The 25,483-nt window shown below is 42.7% G+C and overlaps 3 protein-coding genes across 15 annotated transcripts in view; 1 reads left to right on the top strand and 2 right to left on the bottom strand.

Moving 5' to 3' along the window:
* The window catches only part of LOC106751617 (sphingomyelin phosphodiesterase), an 89,105-nt gene extending 80,937 nt beyond the window's left edge, over positions 1-8,168 (top strand). For 3 of the 5 annotated variants that reach the window (XM_014632574.1, XM_014632573.1, XM_014632572.1), the window contains 5 exons: positions 78-250; positions 919-1,281; positions 1,960-2,337; positions 2,756-2,941; positions 6,606-8,168. In XM_014632574.1, coding sequence (XP_014488060.1) covers positions 78-250; positions 919-1,281; positions 1,960-2,337; positions 2,756-2,941; positions 6,606-6,675 — 1,170 coding nt within the window. In that variant the 3' untranslated portion in view covers positions 6,676-8,168. Of the gene's footprint in view, positions 1-77; positions 251-918; positions 1,282-1,959; positions 2,338-2,755; positions 4,527-5,064; positions 5,346-6,605 lie in introns of those variants that run through there. The other 2 variants (XM_014632576.1, XM_014632575.1) reach the window with 2 other exon arrangements.
* Positions 8,169-9,210: 1,042 nt separating this feature from the next.
* On the bottom strand, positions 9,211-14,366 carry LOC106751604 (thyrotropin-releasing hormone-degrading ectoenzyme-like). Its single transcript, XM_014632545.1, has 11 exons — positions 13,861-14,366; positions 13,114-13,563; positions 12,545-12,728; positions 12,185-12,344; positions 11,752-11,830; positions 11,037-11,371; positions 10,680-10,954; positions 10,310-10,497; positions 9,921-10,229; positions 9,752-9,827; positions 9,211-9,551 (listed from the first exon to the last, which is right to left on the bottom strand). Exons 1-11 carry the CDS (start codon positions 14,334-14,336, stop codon positions 9,429-9,431), a joined length of 2,655 nt encoding a protein of 884 aa, XP_014488031.1. The 5' UTR covers positions 14,337-14,366; the 3' UTR covers positions 9,211-9,428.
* A 6,736-nt stretch (positions 14,367-21,102) lies between these two features.
* LOC106751606 (MKL/myocardin-like protein 2) overlaps positions 21,103-25,483 on the bottom strand; it is a 275,296-nt gene continuing 270,915 nt past the window's right edge. For all 9 annotated transcript variants that reach the window (XM_014632550.1, XM_014632549.1, XM_014632548.1 and 6 more), the window contains 5 exons: positions 24,529-24,712; positions 24,120-24,413; positions 23,307-23,914; positions 21,784-22,311; positions 21,103-21,542 (listed from right to left, as the gene is read on the bottom strand). In XM_014632550.1, the coding sequence (XP_014488036.1) occupies positions 21,189-21,542; positions 21,784-22,311; positions 23,307-23,914; positions 24,120-24,413; positions 24,529-24,712 (1,968 nt within the window). In that variant the 3' untranslated portion in view covers positions 21,103-21,188. The remainder of the gene's footprint in view (positions 21,543-21,783; positions 22,312-23,306; positions 23,915-24,119; positions 24,414-24,528; positions 24,713-25,483) is intronic.

Raw genomic sequence — 25,483 nt, forward strand, 5'->3', positions numbered from 1 at the left:
TTTAATGAGCCGGGACAGTTAAATATACCGTATTTCGTTCGTGCGTATCCATGATTGATTGAGCGCGAAATGTCCAGGATATCGATTACATCCTGTGGACCGGGGACTTGCCGCCGCACGACGTGTGGAATCAGACGCGGGAGGAGAACCTGAAAGTCTTGCGTGACACGGTCGTGCAGATGGTGGAGATGTTTCCAGGCATTCCGATATTTCCGGCCTTGGGAAATCACGAGAGCGCGCCGGTCAACAGGTACGTCCGTCGTTCACGCGCGCGCACGCACGCACGCATGCACGCTTTACATTTCATCTCGACGACTTTCACTTTCCCGGAGGGTACCACCGCAGATAGCATCGACTCGAAATGCGTCCGCACACCCTGGAAAAAGCAATCTTTCGGTTCCGCTGTCTCTGCCGCGTACGACGTCTTTTTTGACGAGAAACAAGAGACGATTAAACGGTCGTCGAACGTTTTCCGCCCGATTGAATTCCGAAAAGTCTCGAGGAGCCCCAATTTCTCGTGAATAAACATTCGATACGACGAACGTTAGATAACGTTAAAGCAAATACATAATGACGCTGTATTTCCGTATCCCGTACACGGGAGGAAATCTCGGCGAGAGAAATGAGAAAAAGAAGGTAATAAGAAATGATATCTCTGTTATCGTAATTCAGGAAATCTCTGTGAATATTCAGCTACATTAAATCTCGGTTGAGCTGAAAGCGATTGAGCGGGCAGAAACCCCCTGCAAGAATCTCTCCGTTCTTGCAATCGAGTTTTCGTTTTGGTCGCCAGGCAACAGAAAACTTAATCACACTAACGGAGTTGTTTCTTTCCCCCTGTGAAAACTTCGACTTCAATTTCACTCGAACTTTCAAGACGAGAAGAATCATGAGAGAATCTCGCGCGGCCGGTTTTAGTTTCCCACCGCCCTTCGTGCCCGAAGAGAACAGCATCTCGTGGCTGTACGACGAGCTCGACAAACACTGGAGACGCTGGCTGCCGGCCGGCGTCTCGCACACCGTTCGCCGCGGCGCGTTCTATTCCGTCCTGGTGCGACCGGGCTTCAGGATCCTCTCGGTCAACATGAATTACTGCAACAACAAGAACTGGTGGCTGCTGATCAACAGCACCGACCCGGTCAGCGAGCTGCAGTGGCTCGTGTACGAGCTGCAGGGCGCCGAGATCAACGGCGAGAAGGTGCACATAATCGGTCACATCCCGCCCGGGCACTCAGACTGCCTCAAGGTCTGGTCGAGGAATTACTACCATATCATCAACCGGTTAGTACTCGGCCGCGAAGCCGCAAATTTGCGTCACGTAAATCCTCAATGGCAGACAGATAGACCAATATTCATAGTCAGATCTTAAATGTAATATACTTAAGACGATCTTAAATATAAGATCTGACTGGGAATATCGGCTCTAGAGCCCCTCGAATGCAGGATCTAGATAATCCGGGCAGATTTTCCACCGGTTTCGAACTGCTTTGAAGCAAAATGGCAGGACTAATGCTATTATATTTCTCCATTTCGAGTACCGCTATACGCGAGAGAAACTAACTAACCAGTTATATACTTTCCGCAAAGCGATAAAATTCGAAAGATTAATGGGTCTAATGATCGATGAAAAAGTTACAGTGTCATTTCTCTACCTCGTAGTGTCTGTGTATTCGCTCCTCTTTATTTATTATCAATTCAACAAGTTTAAATCGTGCAAATTTTCACCTTTTTGCGGCAGAAAAATGTGAGAAATAAATTCCTCGTGTAAGAGAATTCCTACAAAGCGCACATTCAATACAATTTATCGTATAATAGAGTCTCTAGAAGTAAGTGGTAACTATATTTTGCCGATATTTTGCATCAAAGCCACTGATCGCCCAGACTCGGGGGATTTCAAGGGACTCTAGAGCGGCGCTAACTGCGCGACTGACCGATGTCTCTTCTCTCGTTCCCGTTTAGCTACGAATCGACCATCGTGGCCCAGTTCTTCGGGCACACGCACTACGACGAGTTCCAGTTATTCTACGACACGTCGGACCTGGGCAGAGCGCTCAGCATCGCCTACGTCGGGCCCTCGGTCTCGCCTTACTACGATCTCAACCCTGGCTACAGGATATACTACGTGGACGGCGATCACCCGAAGACCACGAGGTTGGTCGTCGACCATGAAACCTGGGTGATGAATCTCAAGGAAGCGAATCTGTACGACTACCCGATCTGGCACAAGATGTACAGCGCGCGGCAGGCCTATCAGATGGCGTCGCTCTTGCCGAGGGACTGGGACTCCCTGATCGATAAGATGACCAACGAGCCGGCCCTCTTCGATCTCTATTACAAGTAATTGGTCGAATTGTCCGCGCGAGGTCGTCATTTCACGAAGGAACGGTTGGAATCGTGGCACGAATTTTATTATCCACGATGATCTAAGATCGAGTTAATGAATTAAAACAGTGAATATAGACGGATAGAAGGCGCGTGATTAGAAGTAGCGCGTTGCTTTGTCGCGGATTTAGGAGAGAAAGGCGAACGGTGAGTTACACTCCTTTATACTTAATGACACGATTTCATGAGGGAACGCGATTGGAACCTTCGCCGAGTTTGTTACTCGCAACGATCGAAAATCGTCGATTTGACTAAAACAATGTGTAGCAAGCAGAGGATTCTCGTGTTCAAAAGCTCGTTTTTCCGCGTCGTTTCGTATTAGGATTACTCCGTCGAACTTGGGCTTGAACGTGTTCGCTTCTGATTGTCGCAGGCATTATTACAAGAACTCGCCGGTGCGACCGGCGTGTAACGACGAGTGTCGCAAGAGGCTGCTGTGCGACCTGCGCAGCGGAAGAAGCCACGACCGGAAGGCTCTGTGTCAGAGCTTGGAATCGCGGATCGACGTCGAGACAAGGACGGGCTGGCGCGCGTGGATCTACAAGGGGCTCGCATTATCGTACGTAAAGGACTTGTGGTTCAGGGTTTACTCCGGCAACACTGAGACTAACGAAGTTGACTAACTCCGGATGGACGGGCCGACGGACGGTTGTGCGATCGTCGCGATCCTGACAACCGAAATTATTCCTTTCTCTTTTCCTCTATCGCTGTCTTTCTCTTCACCTTCCGAGGAAGAACTCACGGCTCTCTGGAGTGCGCGATACGTTCGTAGCAACGCACAACCGGCAGATCTGTTTTATACACCTTGCGCACGATCCCCCCCTCCCAGCAGTAACGTTTATATACTCGCGATAATCCCTTCGAAGCGCACGTGAGAGGTGGTGGAAGTCAGGAGGAGCAGACGTCTCTCACCGATTCACGATAACGCGAAAGCACTTTAACTCCCTGAGGACTGAGTCTAACAAGTGACGATTAGTGTAACAAGAGCCTAATAATAAGAGTCGCCTGTAGAATTGTTGTAGTCGCGAATATAATTAGCACTAGGCGCAAATTAGCGCAAATAACCCCGCTTGATTGCGAGGTGCCGGCTTAATGAGTCTACTTGAGAAACATTAATAATCTGTTGGTTTAATTGCCGACAACAGGTCGTGACTTGACACATCACAGACTGATCGATTGAATATTGGCGTGTTGATGCATTAATTATACTGTATCGGTTGTTAATGCGTATATTAATAACGTATCGATTAACGTACAGGTGGCGCCATGTACGCTGCCATTCCCTAGATTATTCCCTAGATAGACAGTTGCACGATTTTGAGTCTTCCTCATAACGTCTTCCTCATAAAGTTGAAAGTCGCAGAAGTAACTCTATTTGTAATAGCAAGATTATAATAACTCCAACTGTAATAATAAAAAGTTTCAATCTAGGGAACGATACAGCGTACATGATACCGATTGTACGCTCATCGTTTGGTGTGAATAGTGTCAAATAGCCGTATTTCTTTTATATAATACAAAGCGGGCCATATGATTTAGATATTGCGCCGATTTCTTACGGCGTAGTTACGGAGGTTTTTCTCGGTATGAGGTTCATTATTACTTCGCACTGTATTCTAGTTTTAATTCAAGATAAGTTTCTAGTTTTAATTTTTCAAGATGACTTGCTGTCTTCGCGTTTAAAACTGAGCAAACACGAAGACATCAACTTGTTTATTTTATCTGTTTCTTTTATTGTCTGCTGTTGGGCCGACCAGTGTTAACGAGAAGCAATATTATGAATAATGCGAAATATTAAATATATACCATGAATGAAATATTCGCAGGAACAATCGAATCAATCGTGCCGTGTCGGGGAAGTAACTACGGTCCTCCTAAGCAAAACTGTTTTCATCTCCACGAATATTCGATCGCGCGTTTGAAGAACTGATCGTTGCGAGGGATTTTTTAAATTATGTTTCTTTTGCGAAATGCATCTTTCTTCTTTCGCGATATTTTTCTCGCTAGACGTTACAATCTATTTTCTTATTTCCTCGTCTAAACTAACAGCGTGAGCTGAAGGTATATGCTTCTTTTAAATTTACTAATTAACACATTAACGGTGGGCGATCTCGACGAAAGTATGCTAGGTAGCGCGGCGGCCGCCCGCCTCGTTTTTCGGCCTAGAGCGGGCGATATTTTGTGTGATCATAAACTTTAAGGTACAGTCGAGCTAAATCGTATTACTACGACTCCCGCCTTTAAGCCGCAGTCGAGATAAATCGTAGTACTACGACTCCCACCCTTAATGTGTTAATATATCGTGTAAAGTTACATTTTAAGACTGCAGGGAGATCGTATGTTTGATAACACATTTAGCGAACGTTGATTTTACTGCGAGCTCAGTAGTTGGCCCAAGGAAGCCTAACAAGCGGATGTCGACCGATTGCATTTAGTAGTACCTAGGCATCAAATGATGTATCGCTTCACTTAGACTGCATGCGCGCGTGTTGTACACATCGCTCGAGCGAGCTGTCCGCGCTTTTGACGCGAAAGAATTATGCGTGCGAACGGTCGCGTAACACCTGCATGAGAAAGAGGAAGAGAAGGAGACAAAGAGAGAAAGATGGAAGATCCACTAACTCCTTCCCTAACGGTGAGCAATAATGAAGAAGCTGTTCTTCGATTCTTCGTGTGTTTCAGAGGCTTCTTCGCGAAACATGTCGCGTTCTGATTCGCCTCCGATATGCGGGCAACGCGAGCTTCCTCATGTGGCCGTGTTCTCAAAATAAAAAAAAAATAGATACATAAGTGCACACACGCCACGAATAAAATGTCACATGCGGTATTTTAACGCGCGACACACGTGCCTTATATCGTTCGAATAACGTGTATGTTTACACAAATGCGCGGGTACACTTGTATTATATACGTTCTTTCCTAATTTCCGATTTTTTTTCAATAAAAGGAGAGATAAATAGAAAGAAGAGGTGTCGGGACTCGATTCGCGTGATTTGGACGCGGCGCATCCAGGCTCTTCTCACGCTGTAAATATTTTACTTAACCCTAGGACATTAACCTTTAACTCGAGGCCTCTTAACGTCTTGTAGACGTGCAGTGACTAAAAAAGGAAAAAGGGAAACTCAAAGACTTTTTAACGTGACTTATGTATATATTTTTTTCAAAATATAAAAAAGTAATTTTAGGAAGAGGGAGGTTTGTAAAAATTATCTACGCCTCGGAGACGCGCGTTAGTGTTCTAAGGTTAATGCTTCGGCCGATTTCTCAAGGCAACGCGTTGTAATTAGTCGATTGCATCGTCGTTGTTTCGCGACACGCGCACGCGAAAATGCACTTAGAACCTCCCCGAGTCGCGAGTCTCGACGAGGAGCGGAGGAGTTTCAGCTGTGGAGTCGGTCTCGCCTCGCCGGAAGGCGCCAAAGTATAATTTGGGCGTGCATAAGTAAAGTGTGTGTAATCGGTAACCTCGTTTGGTGGCGGAGCGTAACACGGTGATGGAGATTCCTGTCGTCGCACGCTGTAGTAAGTAGTACGAGTGCAAGTTCATAAGCCGATCTTGTATGCACGCGCACTTGAACCGGTCGCATAAATGTCACGGGTCACGCTCGTTGGAAATACTTGACGCAAGGAGCGTTTAACACCGCGTGCGCGCTGCCATTCTCCGACGCGGACTTTAGCAACTGAAGTCGTCCATTGTTGAAGCCGATAACTGGCGATATTGTTGATGGAGAATCATTCATTGATACGAGTCGACCTATCGAGCAATCTCGCGCGGTAAAAAGAGCACGACTACGTTAAAACTAATGGCATGCAATTTATGCGGCTGCTACCGAGTGTGATGTCATCTTAGTCGCCAAATCGTAAGGATAAACGTAACGACGGTCAGCACGGCTGACTATATTAGTCGCTTCACGCGATACATGCTGCCGTTTATCAGCTGCTATGTTAAAACGTATTTTTTACCCATCGTTATCTAGGCAGAAACGCAACAAAACATTCCATTTATCGCAACCCGACTGTTGCGTCCTCCGAGAAACAACGAAAATGGAGGAGTACTCTCGCGACGATAAGATCCGTCCTTCATTTTCTCTCGTCGAGGAGGACGCATAAATTTTGCCATTATGCTTCTTCTTACGCTTTTGACGCGTAAAACGTGGCAGCTAAGATGACAGTACTCGAAGACGCAGGATCTCGTCGTAATCGGATCTTCTCGGATTTTGCAGGATGTCCGTGGTGATGGCCATCCCCAGGTTCGCATACAATCTACCAAAGTACGTCCTAGGACTGGGCTAGAATGCGGAAACGGCTCTGCCCCGCCGAGTGCAAATGTGTGACTCAACTTGTGATGTTAAATTATTGAAAAAATGCGAGCGTCTCAGCGTTTCCCGAAACGCGCGAGCCTCGATGCCGTTGACGACCGGCGAAACGTTACGTTCGTCGAAACTGATTATCGCGTGCTCGCGATCCGTAGAGTCTAACTCGTTAAATCCCCTCCCCCTTTTCTCCCCCCATAAGAAAAAAATAAGATGTGAAAGAAAAAGGACCCTGTGCGAAACGGATCAATTAGGATAGACATCAATGCCCGTTTCTACTATCATAGTTTATCCAATCTAATTGACGGTTAAGTCAACGGAATTAATCGATCGCATTAGCCAATTAACTGGTCAGTGCGATTGGTGCAATTACGTTGAATTAATTGTCGATTAGATTTCCTGATGGTAGAAACAGGCATGATGGGAGAGATCAGGTTCGCCCCGCATCATTCATCTGCCTTTTACCGGTTGGCCCGATCAGTAAGTGTAGTGACTTATCATTTTCGATAAATCATGTATAATTCTCAGGTGCATATATAAGGATCTGAGGAAATGTCAGGTAAAGACGAGGACTTCGCGATATCTTCGTTGAGTCGTGCTCAACATCAGGGATGACTTGGAACCGCGCCTTTTCCTCGTAGCGGGGAAGCACGCTCGCGAGGCGCCGGGTGCTTTAGTATTCTCTCCGACGCGACGCGCGCGTTGTGTAAAATATGTAAATACAAGCGATTATTCTAATCGCGCGGGTCGATGTGGAAAGCAATCATTTTGTTGTTTCTCTCTTGTTAGTGTTGACGAGCGACCGATTAGTTGTTGATCAACAGCACGTACTTGAGCGCCATGCCATTCCGCTTAACATACGCGCGTCCGGTATTTGCGTCCCGCATTTTTATTATGTTATAATATATTATTCAATGGTCGACTCATTGTTCGATGGACGATTCAATGTACGATTGAAGGATTCGGTATAAAAAGCCGGTTAACTCCATTTGAGAAATAAAATATGTTTTTATTCAAATAATTGTTACAGTTCGAAAGTCACGAACGCGTTCCCTGTGTTCCTAAATACTTCGACTAATTTGCGACCTAGTCCGGAATGCAGATTGACGATCGCTGATGACTACTCCTTAGTATAATAGTGCGCAGTTTGTTATCAGAGTAGACTAACAAAAAAACGCCGAATGAAATGGTTAAAATTCAACAAATGCGAATCGTTACAAAAAATGGTCACAAATCATGACGGTGATACTGACCAGAACGCAAACAAAGAATATTTATAAGAATGACTCACCATTCGGATTACGTTTTAAGAAGATCGAAAGGTATACAAGTAATAAATACAATCATAGAGAATAAAGATCATATAACGTCGAATTTTCTGTACATATATCGAGAGAAAAACAACCTTATTTATTCACAAGCGGTTGTGTTCGAACCGACATTGTTATTCTGTATTAAACATATTTTGATATATTTAGAGACCATTAATCTCCATTTTTCTTTTCTATAATCCTACAATCCTCCTCTCATGTTTTAAACAATTATGAATACATATTTATGAGTAATAACGAGTTACACTTAATGAAATGTTCTACGTCTGAGAATATTATTTTTTATGTAAATTTCACAATTATGTGCTATATCTTATCCTCCCAACATATCGCAGTAAACTGATGACGATATCAATACCCAACACTTATAAACGCAAAGTGTCAAAGATAATCAATTTAAGTTACAAAGACTTGTATGTTAGAAATTGATTTGTACGTTTCTCTAACGAAAATCTTTCGTAATAGCCTAAGACTATATCTTATCTATATACCAGCCTAATTGCTATATCGTACCTTGAATCCAATGAATCACCACAGACTGATGATAGTATTAAATATCTAGCGTGAAGGGTTAGGAATAGTCAATTTAAGTCACTATAATTTCGCATATTAGAAGCGAACTGTCGACATATATGATTTCCCGGTGAAAAAATGTCATTCTAGCTTATGGTTTATTAGACAACATTCGTATCGATATCGTAATTTATGTCTACATGACAAGTATGAAACCAGTTTGATAATTCGCTAAGTTACGACACCACTAGATGTCCATTACATGTCGCATACACATTAATAACGCAATTGTTTCTACAACATGTAACACAAATAGTTGCAATATCAGGAATGATTAAATTGATATTTTTCGTTTACATTATTCGTGTCAACTTAGATCGCAGGTTATACTAAATTAGATTTATACTACCGTTTAAATCGGCATTCATAGTAGCAGTTAATGTATATAACGCACAAGAAAATTAATATAAATGATTAGAGGGTGTCAAATATTCTTTAAATATAATAACACATTTTATTAAACGATAATTTTTAAATACAACATACATATATAACTAATATAATTTACGATAAAACAAAGTATATATAAATATCTTCTATTAAAAAACTTGTAACATTTATATAATCATATGAAATTACATGATACATCAAGTATGTTTATATTACGCACATCTATATATATAGAAATATGAATATATGTATATGTGTGTCTAATATTTTTAAACGTATTATGTACACATATACTTGGATATACGCGATGTTTTCTAAATTTTCATTAAAAATAATAATTTGTATGTATTATATAGATATGAATAGTTGGCCCAAATACATGAGAAGTTGTGAATTTTTCCGTTTCGACCGACTTTCGTGCCATTTGATCTTCTCTGTTTTAAAATTCGGAAAACTTCTTGCGTAGTTTGCTCAAGTGATTCCATCGTGCCTTTATTATTTTTTGTATTTCTTTTTGTTTTCGTGAATTTTTTCTGTTTATATTCTCTGATTTTTCTACTACCTGAAGCACATAAGTTTGAAATATTTGCTATGAATAATAAATTAGTGAGATGGTGTGATAAAAATCGGCAACGCCATAATTTATTGTATTCGCTTCACCATAAAACGAATTATTTCACATATATGAAATATGTATAGAAAACCTGAATTAATAATGAAACGTAAATAATTAAGTAGGCAAGATGTAGCCGTAAAATTTACCAGTTTTCTTTGTTGTTTGTCATAAATAGACCATATTATATCACCCCATAGGATCAACGTATCATTTTGATAAAATCTGTAAGTGTAAATGACAATAAATTTATCACAAGTACACGCAATCGATCTGATGATTTATCACAAACTACAGATTCGCAATTAGACGAATTACCTGTTTACTATATCCTTAAAGTACACTAGAGCATAATCAAACACGGATTCCTTCGCCAAATTTCTCGTTAGAGTAAAACGATAATGTTTAACAAGCTGTTCGTATTCCATTAAATTATTTGTTTGATTGTTTGTCCTAAGAAAATCCATGTAGTTTATAAGGAGATCGCTACGATCAGTACACGCCAAATATTTGAATTTGGATACGTCCGATGATTGAATGCTTTCGACTAGGATCTGTTGCCAAATGGTTTTGTTTAGATGCATCATACCAGTACAGTATACCCATTCATTCCACCATGGCAAAATTCTACAAAAGACATAAAATAAAGTGAAAGGAATTGCATAATATAAATAAGACTAGTATACAAATTTCGTAAAAAGTATTACTCGATCGTCGGAGAAGAGAGTTTCGTGTACAATTTATTACTTGCAGCTATCCTGCACTCACTATGACCGAGTTCACAGAACCACTTTGCCGCTAATAATCTTAACGATTTCGTCATTCCATCATCCTCAGGATGTTCCTCGTACCCTATATTGTTAAGCAGACCACCCAATATGCCTGATATCCTTAACTGCGATTCATGAAATAATATTAATCGCTCATTATTACGTTGCAACTCCAAAGGCATAAGTGTGCGAATGCTACACGCGTTGCTCGAGTATTACCATATATATATATTCTCTGCTGTTTCCAATCACCGTCTATCGAAAATATTCACTGCTTAATTACGCGATGCAATTCGCTGGCACTTACCTTTATCCTTTTACTCGCGGAAGTCTTCAAATAAGCGGACATGTACGACAGAATGTTGAACATGGGATACCATGGCACGTAGTGCGTCTCTCGTTGTAGATATTCGATAATATGGAAAAAATACGTCTTATGGAGATTACCCGTTATCGCAAAGTAGTATGCGTCGTCGATCAGTTGAGCTCGATTTTGCACAGGAATGCATGTGTGATTGCTGTATTGTAGATAAGATCCAACTCTTCGCCAATTTTTATTGTCATAATTAATCCGATAGTATCCTATCATATAACATAATAGTCTAATTATTAACATTAGTCCAATTAATATATTGACTGTCGTGTTGATTTCCGTATTGCTTACCAACTTGGTGCACGTTGCCTATAATAAATGGCCATTCTTGCTTAGAAGTTATTTTTGCACCATTACATTGTCGCCAATTAATTTTCACAACATTCCGGATACAATGAGCTTTCGATGGTGCAAGGAAGCTCATAGGTATGTACAATTTAGTGTCGTTTTCGCAACTTGCTTTGGTATTCACTGTCTTGCCATCATAAGTAACGTACAGCTCAGGATAACGTTTTACCTGTGCCCAGCCATGTATTATGTCTTGAATAGAAGGGTGTGATTGCTCTTCCACAGTGTCTCTACCTTGCATAATTTCCCAGAAATCTTCACCATCAGCTTGGCGCGCACTAGATTGTTAAAATTTAATATAGACGATAATGCGCCAATTGTATAAATGGATTGTAGAATTTAAATCAGAAGATACATCAATTACTTCGCTTATCTGCCTATAAATTTATATAATTTAATAGGAGACGGAGATTCTCTCGGATGTTCTCAAAAGTTTGGTGCAACCGAAAACTGTGATCAATGCATGTTGCAATATAATAATAAAGAACATCATTTATCGAATACACCCTGATCAATTTCAATAGAATGTGAGTTTAATTTTTTACGGATATTAAAAATATCCGTATAAAGTATGAAGGCATACTCAATAGTTTAGTAGGATATATCAGAAAAGAGCAATGTAATGGATGAGGTTGTATCCTCACATCGAGTTACTTACGATTCCGTCACATATTTCTTGATGCGCTTTTCAAATTTTTTCGAGGCAATATGTTTCCACATGCGCAGAAAAACGGAGCCTGTAGTGACACACGCGTGATGCAGCTTGAACATTCAGCTCAGTTTATTTTCATAATATTTCACATACACAAATACATATTCATCAGAGAATTCCTCTCGAGAACACTCGTGAAATCGACTTTCTTATATGGATTTCATCTCAATTGTGGATGTTGTCATCCACAATTGGGTTCGAATGACTTACCAGTAAACACCATCTAATAGTAACAACAATGTTATAATTTTCTACTCAATAATATAATTGTTATATACAACTACGTTGTTGAGTGAGAAATTATAACATTAATGCGGTGTTACTGTTAGTTGATGTTTGCTGGGATTAAACGAAAGATTGTTTGACTATATTCACTCACCTTTGTAGCGATAGAAACGAGAGAAAAGAACCGTATCAATGTCATCGGCGTTAATAATTTCACGTGCGACAGGTTTCATTTGTAGAACGTTATCATAATAGAGAGCTGGTTGTAGAATTTGGACTACGAAAAGTTCCTCCAACTGTTGGCGGTAGTAAGACTGGAAATAACAGTTGTTATAATTACACTGTTATCATATAAAGAATTGTGTTGCGATAGAATAATTAGATGAAATTTCTCTGCTGCAGGGAGCGTTGGCAATGTTTTCAGAATTTTTATTATATCAAATTATTTTAATTGCAAAAACAATCTGCAAATGTGCGCATTTACGAATTATTAGTACTAAGACTGCAATACTACCTCGTTTGAAAAGAAATAACTAAAGTACGTCCCAAATGATTCAATCATCCACTTGTTAGACCACGACGACAGAGGAATAATTTGACGGAACAAATGACGTGCCATTTGACTGGCGATTATCTTTTCGATATTTAATTCAACACCAATGAAATCGGACGTTTCATCATAGGCAATATCACGTTCTCTGAAAATATTTAATTAATGTTATAATCTGCGGCATTTGCACAGTTCGAATGCATAATAATGTTGCTATTCCATTCACACACATATATGTGTATGTGTGCAGCCGTTGGAACATAAAATTTAGCGTTACCATATATTACATATTTAAAAATGTCAACTTCATAAGAAAGTATCAAATATAAAGTTTCAAACATTGAAATAAAATTGTTCTATTATGTAATGTATCTGTATTCGTTTTAATATTCTATGTTCATTGCATACGTGTACGCTCTTTTTATGTACGCTTACTAATGCATATAATATAAACGCAAATAATCTTTACATAACAGGTTCCTACGATTGCGTGTGCTTTTTTGTGACATTTTAGCTATGTGTGTGCTGTATACCTGTATATTACGAGATTATTCGATCCGGCGGTTTGCATTGGACTATTCGGAATCACGATATGCTCCATTTTCGGAATTTGGAACACATTTGCGTACTGGATTAAGGACATCCTTTGTAAAACAGCTGTAAAATGGGCGAAATTAAGTTTACGTTCCGATTCTTTATAATACCACATGGTATCCGTCACAATTTCAGAGAAATGAGTCATATCCTTATCGATCATAATAATCTTCACTTCAGAGGCAGTTATCAAGGAACTAGGCATAAAATGTGTCCAATTAAATGTGTCAATTGCTGCTGACTCTATTCTTTTCAACATATTTGATATGATCATGTGTCGCATAGGATGCATCACAGAGAGGTTGAAAGTTGCCTTTATTCCTGATTCATCCCAACATGGAAACAATCTCCGGGCCGCGAATGGTTCAAATACATTCGTGAACAACCACCTATCGCATTTCAACGTATCTTTGAGAATGTAAAATTTTCAGTGAATATATAACATAAATTTGTTAGTTAGTTAGTTAGTTAGTTAGTTATTTAGTTAGTTAGTTAGTTATTTTTGTTGATGTACATCTACAAAAATGATTAAAAAATTCCGTTTTGCAATGACGCATCGCATTTTACTATATTTAATGCGACATATATTTTCATTTTGTAAACCTTTTCTGGCGTGTCGTGAACACAACAATGTCATAAATAGATAATCGACAGTAAAAACATGGAATAGTGCACAATTTGCTTACCTTTGTGTCTTTGCACCTTCAATGGACTCATATTGATAAAGGCCTTTATATTCGTTGTGTTTAAGAGATACAAGGAAATTCAATTTCAAATGATAAAGTCCAGGCCATATATCATCCTCAAAATGCAGGTCCAACATCTGCGATATTTTACAGTAACGATATCCTACTGGGATATATGTTTTTACGTATTCTGGCGATTCATCTATCGTCACGAGTTGTATCTGATTCAAGACCATTTGTATTTTGTAGGCTTGTAAACGTATGCTTTCTGTTCGATAATGAATATGGATGAAGATAACGCATGTGCCGATGATCGAATCGTAATTTGGACTGATAATGAATTTAATGTCATAGTTCTTTAGTTTCATTATATCGAGCGGTAAACGATCTACAGTTGTAGCCGATACACAATCTCCGATATTCTCAGTAGTGGTGAGTTTGCTGAAAGAAGAAATTGCTCTAACGACAGTAAACATCAAAGTGAGACTTAGTAGTAGCTTTAAGCATATCGTGCCCATTTTTCTTTGATTAATACCAGTATATCCATTTGTTTTTTGCTGAAAAGAAAATTAAATATAAATAAATAAATATATATATAATTATCTTAATTTTTTTTTAATTAATATTTATTACATAGTTAAATAAAGTTATAGGAAAATTTTGTTTTTCAATAAATAATAAACTTATGTTGGAACCTCTTAATATCACTCCTGAAAATCCGGCACTCTGCGGACCAACTACCTGAAGAATATGAAGAGGAATGGAAACAACAATAACCGGTAAATAAATTGAAGAGCACCTTGAAAGTTCAGATGGATTAAACAAATGGACTTTTTGGAGATGTGACATTAAACCTGCCCAGTAAGCAAGAATCATTAATACAACACTTTTACAATGATATATTTTAGAATATTTTCAAATACGTAGTTCTTAATATTATATACACAACAACATTGTTAGCAATATTTGACCCAAATATTAAGAATAATATTTCTACATTATGATTAATATTTAAAAATATTATATTATCAAATAACGTTTTAAAAACGCTTATGAAATATTATGCCAAAATATTGATAAAATCCACATAAAATCAATGTTTCAAAAGATTGATTTAATGTTTCTTGCTTGTTGAGTGCTTATCGCACAATTCAGAAAGCAAAGTTTTGAAATTCCACATAACTCTTCCGAATGTCTGTTATAAACAATAATACATCTGGTTGGCGTGGGATAATTTTTCGCCAAAGAAATGAAGGAACAATAGGCTATTTGTTAACAATCAAATACGCGAGTTCAAACAAATATAATGTTGAATATTTGATGAGAAATAAGAACGATTCCTTTCTCAAAGTTACTTTTACGTTGCTTATCACGATCGTCCCTCATTTTGAGCACTCGAGAGTATATTTCTTAGTAATAATAAGTTACATTTATAACGCTGTTTTATGTGTGAGAGTTTATGTTACGCACAAATCACAATTGCTATATCTTACCTTTCCAACGAATCACCGTAGACTGATGATAATATCAATATTTAGCGTCGTTATAAGCGCCAAGTATCAGGGATAGTCAATTTAGGTCAATATAGTTTCGCTTGTTAGAAGTGAGCTGTCGACATATATGTTTCCCCGATGAAAGAATATCATACTAGCTTATGGCTTATTTGACAACATTCGTATCGACATCGTAGTCTACATGAGAAGTGTGAAACCAGTTTGATAATTTGCCAAGTTATGATATCGCTAATATTACATGTCGCATACACATTAGTAACGCAATTGTTTCTACAACATGTAACACCAGTAGTTGCAATATCCGGAATTATATGGAGCATTGGAGTAATTATTTACTTGAATCTAGCTTCTTCAAAACGAAGACGAGCTCTAACTTCAAGCTTTGTAAATGATGACTCTCTGCACGGGTCGCAGATAGGAAGAACCATTGCGCCGAATACTTGTTGCATTTCCAAAAACAAAGAGTCGTCATTTCAGCTAAAGACAATCACATCTGCGTCTTGTCCTAATTTCTCGTACCAATGCGAAAAGCTCGAGTAAAGGAAAGACCAGTAGTGACATGGGCAACGTCGGTGACACGACACGCTATCTCACACACAAGAGAGCGGATAACTTTGTATTTATTTATTTTTACTCAAATGGAAGGCAATCGATAAATTCGCGCGCAACAAATAAAAATAAATAACACTCTCTCTAGCAATAATTACGTGATCGTTACTTAAGAGTATATCATTACAATAAATTCAATGATACTTAACAAAAAGAGAAAATCTTATGTATATATACCACCTCCTCGCAATGCGCATACAAAATGTGTGTTCGCGTGCGACACGCTACCGCATCCTTCTCTCCACCGTTATATCCTCCCGATGCAGCAATCGCGGTTATATACTCGACAAAAAGCTCCTCTGTATGTATATATTTATATATGTATAATATACGCGATTGTGGTTTACGTGCTTTGTTACACTATACTTGGCCGCGTTTACTTCGTTCTGGCCCGCTTCCGTACAAATTACAAGGGCTCACTGCACACACGCATACAAAACACGCACATACACACATACTCTCTCTTTCTCGCTCTTTCTCACGTATACACACACACACGCACACATCGCAGTATACATGACAGACTATCGAATTCGTACAGCCTGACGGATAAGATCGATCATGGGCAGAATCGTGATTAACGACGCGAAACAATTGCTCAAATAGTTACGGGATTGCAACGTCGAGCGGTGTTCTGTCTCGCTGCGACACATCCGGCGAATAAAGTACGGGCGCGTCGCTGGCGCGTTTCTCATGATGATCCGCTCGAGTTACGACCGTACGACCGTCCATCTCGTTTAACTCTAAATAAATTCGTCGCGTCAAGCTCGCTACTGCACAACGCGTACATCCATACACACACGCGCACACGCATACACACACGCACTCTCTATTTCTCTGGATCCTTCTCCCTTCATTCCTAATATTATACAATATTTTACAGAACAATAAAATCCCCTTTATTGTCATGGCAACGGATGGTGACACGTGCGATGATTTTTCCTAATGATGATGACGAGGAACACTCTACTATCCTTTTTGGCACCTTTGTTTCTCACCCCATGACGACACCATGTTCCGTTTCTTATCGCGACAGTTCGCACTCGCGAGTTCTTTTTAGGACGCATTCGTCGTTCCCGAGAATTCTTTTATTCTCCTCCCGAGTTCCTTCATGCGAAAATCACAATCTTGAAATTCCTCAATTTCGAATTAACTATTTATCGAAGTGTTCTCGCAACCTCTTTGAAAGTTAACTCTCTCTCTCTCTCTCTCTCTCTCTCTCTCTCTCTTTCTTTCGCGTCTCTAACTTTACGTTTCAGAAAGATGTTTGCCTGTCAATCTTCAACTTACGATTTGGACCAGCTGAACGACGTTAAGAGAGAAAATAAAACAGTCCCTCTGGAGTTTTGCACGAAGAAAAGGAAGATTCTCGCTTAGAAAGATCAGCCGATTCGGGATTAAGGGAAAACACAACTCGGACGCGATGCTTTAAATGCAAGTATTAATTGATGCGGTTACGAAGCGATCACCGTTGCGACTGCGAATCGATCAGAGTGGTAGAATGGCAAGAGGAGCCGCTCGCTGCGAAAATAACATATCAGCGGTTTGACATTCCAGGTATCCGTTTATTCGCCGAACGGCGAGCGGAACTGTCGCGTCGCGTTTGTCCGCCGGCGCGGATAAGACTCGCGCGAGTCACGATATTCGCGTGAGCTCGACGATTTTGTCTCTCCCCTCGGCCCGTCAGGAAGGAAAACGCGTTTGCGCGACCGACTCCGAGAGAAAGAGAGGGAAAATATGTAAGAGAGAGAGAGAGAGAGAGAGAGAGAGACGGGGTGGCAGAGAGACCGGTTCCTTCAATTAAATGCACTGAGTTCCGGCTTAATTACTCCCCGCGCGCGCGTTCCGACGAATTCGGCCGCGCTCCACGTTTCTCGCTCACTTCGCCTCATCTCTAATTATCGTCAACGCTCGCGCACACGGAACATGGCAGTGCCACGGGGTCCTCGGATTTCTCCGCGGAGCGTGAATATGGAGTTTGGAATGTTGCGTCTATCTTTTTTCTTCTCTTATTTTCACTTTCTTCTTTTTTTATTTCCTTTTGCTGCTTTACCGATGAGTTCCGGGGGCGGGGAGGGGAAATGATGATTCGAGGGGCCAATGTGTGCCGTTTTCGCTAACGAGACTGCGGTGTGACACGCTAATTTCCTCTCACTCGGGTATTTCAGATACAGCTTCACACTTCTTTTTCACACACACACACACACACACACTCTCTCTCTCTCTCTCTCTCACACACACATCTCGCTCTTTTCCTCGTCTTTCGCTCTTTCTCTCTGTCTCTCTCACGCACTCTCTTTCTCTGTCTTCGCACGACGAGTTCCGCGCGGAACCGGATACTCGCCGGGGATACTCGGTGTATTTCGAGGCACGTCGGTCGCGAGGAGAAGAATTCGGAACGTTATGGCGCAGAGAAGCCTCCCGTAAGACGCACACAGGCCGCGTTTTGCGTTTCTCCGCGGGAGAATCGGTCGCCGTGTGCACTGGGGTTTCGCGTGATTATTAGCACCATCGCCGTCCACGAACGTTGTGACACGCAATCGCACGCATTCGCGCGTAAGAGAACCCGAGAGATCCGACGAGACGAAGCGCCGGCTTCGTTCGTCGTCAGATCGTAGCGGGATATAGATAGGGTAGAGGGTGAAGAGAGTGGAATTCCAAACCGGGTGTCTCGGAGTAGAGAAGAATAAAATGCCTGACAGAGCCTAAAATAGCCTAAAATATCAAAATAATTTCGCCTTGCCGAGAGAAGTATAGTATTTGTAGTTTTTGAGTAAACTAGAAGAGACCGATAACAGCCGGCGCTGATGATTGGTTGGCGAGATTTAAAAAATTCTTTAACTTGCAAAATCCATGAATCAATGTTTAAACGTGTCGGTTTCAACCCTCCTCAGTGAGAACTACTGACTCAAGCGAATCGAAACGTTTGGACATCAGATTCATCGATTTCATGAGTCAAACAATTTTTTTTAATTTCGCGACTAATTAACGTCGGCTCTTATTACTGACATCTTCCAATTATTCAAGGATCGTACACCCCGAGAGCTTGACTTACACATTACTTTATTGTTATTTGTCATTTTCGGCGTACTTTCGCGTCGCTCCGCCCGACAAGCGTGTACAAATTGATCACAATTATGATTTTCCCACGTTGTGATTAATCCGAGGTTCTCTTACGCTTTTGCTCGTTCTCTCTCTCTCTCTCTCCTCCCCTCTCTCTCTCTTTCTCTCTCACTCTCTCTCTCACAGGCAAAGCATTCGTGCTCTTCGAAATACCTTCGCGCACTTTACGCACGTACATGCATCCTTGCTCTCTCTCTCTCTCTCTCTCTCTCTCTCTCTCTCTCTCTTTCTCTCTCATGCTCGCGTTACCGAGTACGGCGGCGCGGTCCTTCGTCGTTACGTCGACGCGCGAAGCCGCTTGGTCTCCGAAGAACGTCTCGGAGGAATGCAAGCCTTGGACACGATATGCTCCGAGACGAATCCTTCGACGTTAGCGCGATCGCCCGTGCGACGTGCGTTACGGTGCGGCTCGCGACTTCGCGTGACTTCGATCTCGTTTTATCTCTCTCTCTCTCTTTCTCTCTCTCTCTCTCTTTCGCTCTCTTGCTCTGTCTCGCTTTTTTTCTCGTTCGCACACAGTTTGTAAACATGGAATGTCACGAAACAACGAAAAGATTAGTCGTTGGGAAGGGTCGAAGGACCGCGCCGTGTCGCGAAACTCGGCGACTCGCAGCTAACTCGCTCGCTCGCTCGCTCAGGCGCGCAGCCGTCTCCACCACGTCGATACTCCTCTAATGATTACTTGATTAAAATACGCATAATTCCTAACATCACATGCTCTGGCTTAGAAAATATGTGTAGCTGCGCTGGAAGGTCCTCGAACTCGCGTATCCGAACGTACACTCGACTCGCAGACGTCAGGCGCATAGAAGTATTTTTTTCTCCCTTCCTTTACACATGTGTAATATGTATATGCGTGTGTAAATATATATATATATATATATATATATATATATATNATATTAGATTCTCGTAATTATATTATGCGTGCAAATTATGCGGTTACATTACGATTGGGTTACGATTGAGTTGGGTTCGCAAGGGGGATGAAGAAGACATGGGTGAGGACACTGTGATGGTGAAGGCGAGGGGGTTGGGTGGGTGGAGGGGAGCGAGAGGGTGATTATCCGAGAAGATCGTGTTACACGCGATGTTTTCTTGTCGCCTGCTTCGGCACACACGCTACTTTTTCGCGATTATTAAAACTCAAGCAACACACGGACGGGACTGGACAGTAAAAACTAGCTTAAAAAACGTCGTAAGCTGACTCTTTGGAGAATTTTGAAAATGTCGCAGAGTTGATTGCTCGGTCCCGGGGCGGTCGTCCTGTTCTCCGGTTCTCGCACGAGCGCCCGTCGCATCCGTTGACGCCCCGATCCGCTGGGATCGAGACTCGTTAAGAACGCGCGCGAGAAGAGAACGCTCGAGAAAGAGAGAGAGAGAGAGAAACACAGAGAGGCCTGCGCGGCCTCGAGCTCTCTCTCTCGAGTTCATCGTCGGTTTTACTTTTCTCGCGGAACGACCAGCAGTCGTGCCGACTGGAAGGACGACGCGCGTTAGTATTCGTTATGATCGAGGAAGACCGTTGTAGAACGCGCACGCGCTTTAAACACCATGAGCGCTGGTCCGTCTTACACGTCCTCCCGTACTCTTCTCAACTGTTAATCCCGATTACTTCGCTCGCTCGCTTGCGCGCATGCGAGCGTGAACTACCTATTTCTAATATTTCTCCAATCGACAGGTTCGATCACGCGTACGCTCTGAAGAAACTCAACCTGTAAAAAGCTAACTGCTCGCTTGGGCGCGCGCGTATAAGTACACATTCGATGTAACGTCGATGATACGCCCGTTACAAGAGATACACGAGGGGGAGGGGCGGGCAAGGTTGTCGCGAGACGGTTTGTCAAATGCACCGGACAGACCAGTGACGATACGATGGCCTCCACTGTCTGTCTCTCATTCTCTCTTTTTGTCTCTGTCTCTTTTTCTCTCTCTCTCTCTCTCTCTCTCTCTCTCTCTTTCTCTCTCTGTATGTGTGTATGTGTATTTTGCTCACTATCTCTCTCTTTCTTGCGAATATACTTGTTTGATTACCTTCTCGAATTAAGTACACAACGCCGGATTCCGAGAGAATATTTCGGGCTAGGTCGCGAAGTCCACCTTGTCCCAGGTCATTGGTAAATCCGACGACATCTTGAAGTCGGAGTCCTCCATGTTGAAGAGATCAAAGGGGTATTGACTGCTGCCCAACAGCGGATCGTAGATATCCGTGGCGGACGAGAGACTGATCGACGGGGTGGACTGATGGTTGGACAAGACCGTGGAGACGGGCGGCGATTGCGGCATCAAGGAGTCCAGCCAGTCGGGATCGTCCATGTCCATCGGCATGTCCCCGATATCCATCAGTTCCTGAGGGGTTTCCATCTTGATTCCTAGGTCGCAGTCCAACTGGCCGAAGTCCATCGGGTCCAAGGTCTCCAGGTCCAGTCCTAATTCCTGAAAGAATATTCACTCCCTAAGAATCGCGCGACAATTTCACCCGCGAAAAATTCACGTTCCTCGACTCCCTCAAAAATCAATCGCGAAGAATTCGAATTTATATGACGTAATTGTGTCTCGTTTTATCTCGACTGACACGCAAATTGTGCGATTTTTATATTTCCATTTGATAATATTTCTTCACAACGTCTCAACAATCATCCAACTTTCGACGAATCCCTCCTCCCCGCAAACTTACCTTGAGATCTAAATTCGCGTTGTCCGACGAGGTCACCTCCTGCGGCGGCTGCGGGTCCGGAGACGATTGCTGAACCGACTGCGGACTGAGCAACATGGCGGCGTCCAACTCGGCCTCGGAGGTCAACAGATCCGTGCTGAAGGACGAGATCTCCTCCTGCTGTTGCTGCTGCTGCAGAGGCTGCAGCGCGGTGGGTAACTGAATGGAGAACGTCGCCAGAGGTAAGGGCGGTGGCGGCGGCGGCGGTGCCGGCGTCGACGGGCTCGGGCAGGTGCTCTGAGACACTTCCATCGGTATCGGACTGATCGGGCTTATCGGGCTCGCGGCCGTGAAGACGAGGGACTGTGTCGGACTGTCCGCCGGCGCCGTGAACACCAGGTTCTGCTGCAGCTGGCGGTTCGGAGTCGTAGGAGTGGCCGGGTCCTGCGCGGCGCTCGGCGGCAGCTCGCCGTTCTTGATGAGGATCTCGAGCACGTCGTCGACCACTTGGCTTTTTATGTGGCTCTTTTGAACCGGCTCGATTTTCACCTGCGCATACGATCAGATTGCCGGTGAGCAAGACAATAAGAGTTGTCGTTGAATGTCGGGCACGATAATTGAAATCGCAGCAGGAGGATGAAATATTGTTATACCGTCGGACATCGGGTTCTTCATTTTAGTTGTTTAATTTTAGAGCCATCAGTATTCTTGTACGATTAACACTTAGACTGTTTCCAGTTAGTTTCGAGCGTGATGTCTACGAAGCAAAAGTCACAACGCGCACAACTGTATATACAGTCAGAATACAAATGCGTATTCCATATCTCATGTGTTATCTGATGTAATTTAATGTTACTTAATGTAAATACTCTTGAGAAACTTGATGTAATAACACGAATGCGTAAATTGCTTTCGGAAATATCACGAAAAATATACGGAATTTGATCGTTTTGTAACAAACATATAATGTTAATTTTGTTCTTTAACATTGATATATATCACGTACAAATGATATTTTATTGTTTTCACACATTCAATATCTTCATAAATAATTCGGAAAATTATTCCAATTTCCGTTATTAAAACCGTCATCCCCATATACTCTCTAAGTGTTAAATAAATGACCTTATGCTCTCCACATTTTTCGGAGTGGACTCTCATTCAAAACAAGTAAACATTCACTGGAAGCGACGGTGAAAAGACCGCCGCTCGCAAGAGTGAATGTTAAGTGCAAAGTCAAAGTGAATTCTTAATCCGCACGGTATTCCGCAAATGGTATTCCTGTAACGGTGGAATACGTCAAAGTTCATCCTTCAAGTTCGAGCGAAAGTGTTCACTCGGCGATTCAGAATGAAGAATTCACTCCATATAGATGACAGATCGCTTCCACTCGAGTGACTCAGTCCACTTTTCGAATAGAATTTCACTCCGAGAAATTTAGAGAGCGGAATATATGCATGTAACATGTGTTACGTACTATGTGTGTTTATTATTACAATTGTTACAAAATTCGCAGTGACACGACGAGAAGCAGGATCGCCTACCTTCAGCAATTTCGCGGCTTCGTCGTACTGCGGCGGCGGCGGTTTGCTGTCCTCAGTGGTGGTGGTGGCCGTCTGTTGCTGTTGCTGTTGAGCTTGCGCCTGTGCCATGAGGGCGCCGAGCAACGAGCCGTTCAGCTTGGTCGGCTTCGCCAAGTTCAAGACGATGGCCGTGGGTATCTGGACGGTGGTGCTGTTCTTCGACTGGTTCTTCTTGTTGTTAATCGCCGTGAGAGTCGCGGAATCGAGAATGGCGGTCGTGTTGTTCGGCTGGGCCTGCAGGAAAGCCGCGAGACTCGCTTTCGCGTTGAGTTGCTGAAACGTGGCGTGCTGCTGCGTCTGTTGATGCGACTGCTGATGGTTCTGCTGCTGCTGCTGTTGCTGCTGCTGTTGCTGCTGCTGCTGCTGCTGCAGGTGCTGAAGCTGCTGCAAGTGCAGAGCCAGCTGTTGCTGCTGCATCTTGTTCTGTATGTGTTGCTGGAGCACCAGCTTCTCGGCGCGCACCGTGGCCGGCTGGGTCTGGCGAATCTGCTGCAGCTGCTGCTGCGATTTGTATAGTTCGCGCTGCAACTCCTCTATCCGTTTCCTCTGTTCCTTGATGATATCATCACCTGAAACACGAACTATGTCGTAAAAACACCCACGTGTGTGGTCTCTCTCTCTCTCTCTCTCTCTCTCTGTCTCTTTCTCTCTCGAAGAATCGACGATAACTCGCTCGAAGGTCTCATCGTCTCTTTCGTGCGCGCACGTGCGCGCACCGAACAACGAGGTCGCGCGCTCAACCCAACGAGGTGTATTATCGGGACGAAGTTTTACCTGGTGGACTCGACGGGTCGTCGTGCTCGCTGCTGTGAGGCGAGGCCGTGCGCGGGCTGTTCGGCTCGTCTTTCACGGTGGAGCTCGGACTCTTGGCCTGCGAGCTGGACTCGTCCGTCGTCACCGGGCCGGGCGTATCCATCAGGATGTGGCCCATGTGCGTGACATGCGGCCCGTTGGAAATCGAGTTGCCGCTGGACGACTCGGTGAAGGGCTTCAGTCGCTCAATCAGCTGCGGCTTCGAGCCCGACACCGGCAGGTTCCGTCGCTTCAGCTCCACCTTGAGGTCGCTCACTGCGAACCGCGCGAACGGCAAAGTTACTTTTTTCCCCGCTTCTCTCTCTCTCTCTCTCTCTCTCTTTCGCGGCGAACCACGTGTGACAAGTACTGCGACGAGGTTCCAACGTACCTTTCATGTCCTCCAGCTTGCCCAGAGGCCTCAACGGAGGCTGCTCTGACGGATTGTTCGAGGAATTCGAGGGTGCCGGGCTGGCGGCGTTCGCGCTGCTCCCGCTCACGCTACCGGCGTCGCTCGCGCCGCTGCTTGTGAGCGACAGCGGCTTCTGCGCTGCCGGCAAGATGATCTGTGGATACTAAGGAGGAAGCAGAAAAGGCGAGGCCCTTCAATCTCGTGTCTCTCTCACGGTGGGACATTTCGCGTCGAACGTGTGACAGGGCGAAATCAACGTGACGTGACGGGAACACTCGAGGAACGGTATCGTTACACTGATTGATCCAATTAACACGTTGATCGCCACGGGGCTCACCAGCGAGAGCGATGCTGTGATCTCTCGTCGCGTCTCATTAATTCACGCGCAAAGCGGAACTAATTGCACCCGACGAATTCAATATGTGGCCAATATAGGAAGCTGAGGAAATTAGCTAACGGACATGCACGTTGGAAAATGTATTCACCGTGAGATTCGATCGTTCCAATTTTCATTGAGCTTCGGAACAATCCACTAAAGTTAATATGGCGGTCAACGTGTTAATTTAGATACACACGAGAGTAAGAAAAAATTGAAAAGATATAATAAGGAAATATAGTGGAAAAATAGCACACTCTCTGTTGCGAAAAATAGAGAAAATACAAAACCAAGAAGAATAGAAAAACAGTAAAGGTACGGAGTTCGTTGTGCACAGAGAAAAATATAATACTGTTAAGAAAAACGATTACTTGGTTTACTTTTTTTAATAGTTAACAAATAATATTTTCTTGATAAAAATAGTCTTGAAATACACTCACCACAAATTTTAGGAATATTCATAATCACATACTCAAAAAAATAATTTATCCTCTTTTCACAAATATTCATATAAACAATATTCACGTAAAAAAAAAAAAAACATTTTGCACTTGTGGT

Source organism: Dinoponera quadriceps, unplaced genomic scaffold (assembly GCF_001313825.1).
Source record: "Dinoponera quadriceps isolate SergipeBrazil2010 unplaced genomic scaffold, ASM131382v1 scaffold386, whole genome shotgun sequence".
Taxonomy (NCBI): Eukaryota; Metazoa; Arthropoda; class Insecta; order Hymenoptera; family Formicidae; genus Dinoponera; species Dinoponera quadriceps.

Bases quoted from the DNA above. Each gene is read 5' to 3' on its own strand.
- LOC106751604 (XM_014632545.1), bottom strand. From the start codon at position 14,336: ATGTTTACTGTCGTTAGAGCAATTTCTTCTTTCAGCAAACTCACCACT. The intron at 12,729-13,113 runs GTATACAGCACA...AAATATTTTCAG, and splicing joins AATAATCTCGTAATATACAG to AGAACGTGATATTGCCTATG. The intron at 11,831-12,184 runs GTGAGTGAATAT...GTGTCACTACAG, and splicing joins TCGTTTCTATCGCTACAAAG to GCTCCGTTTTTCTGCGCATG.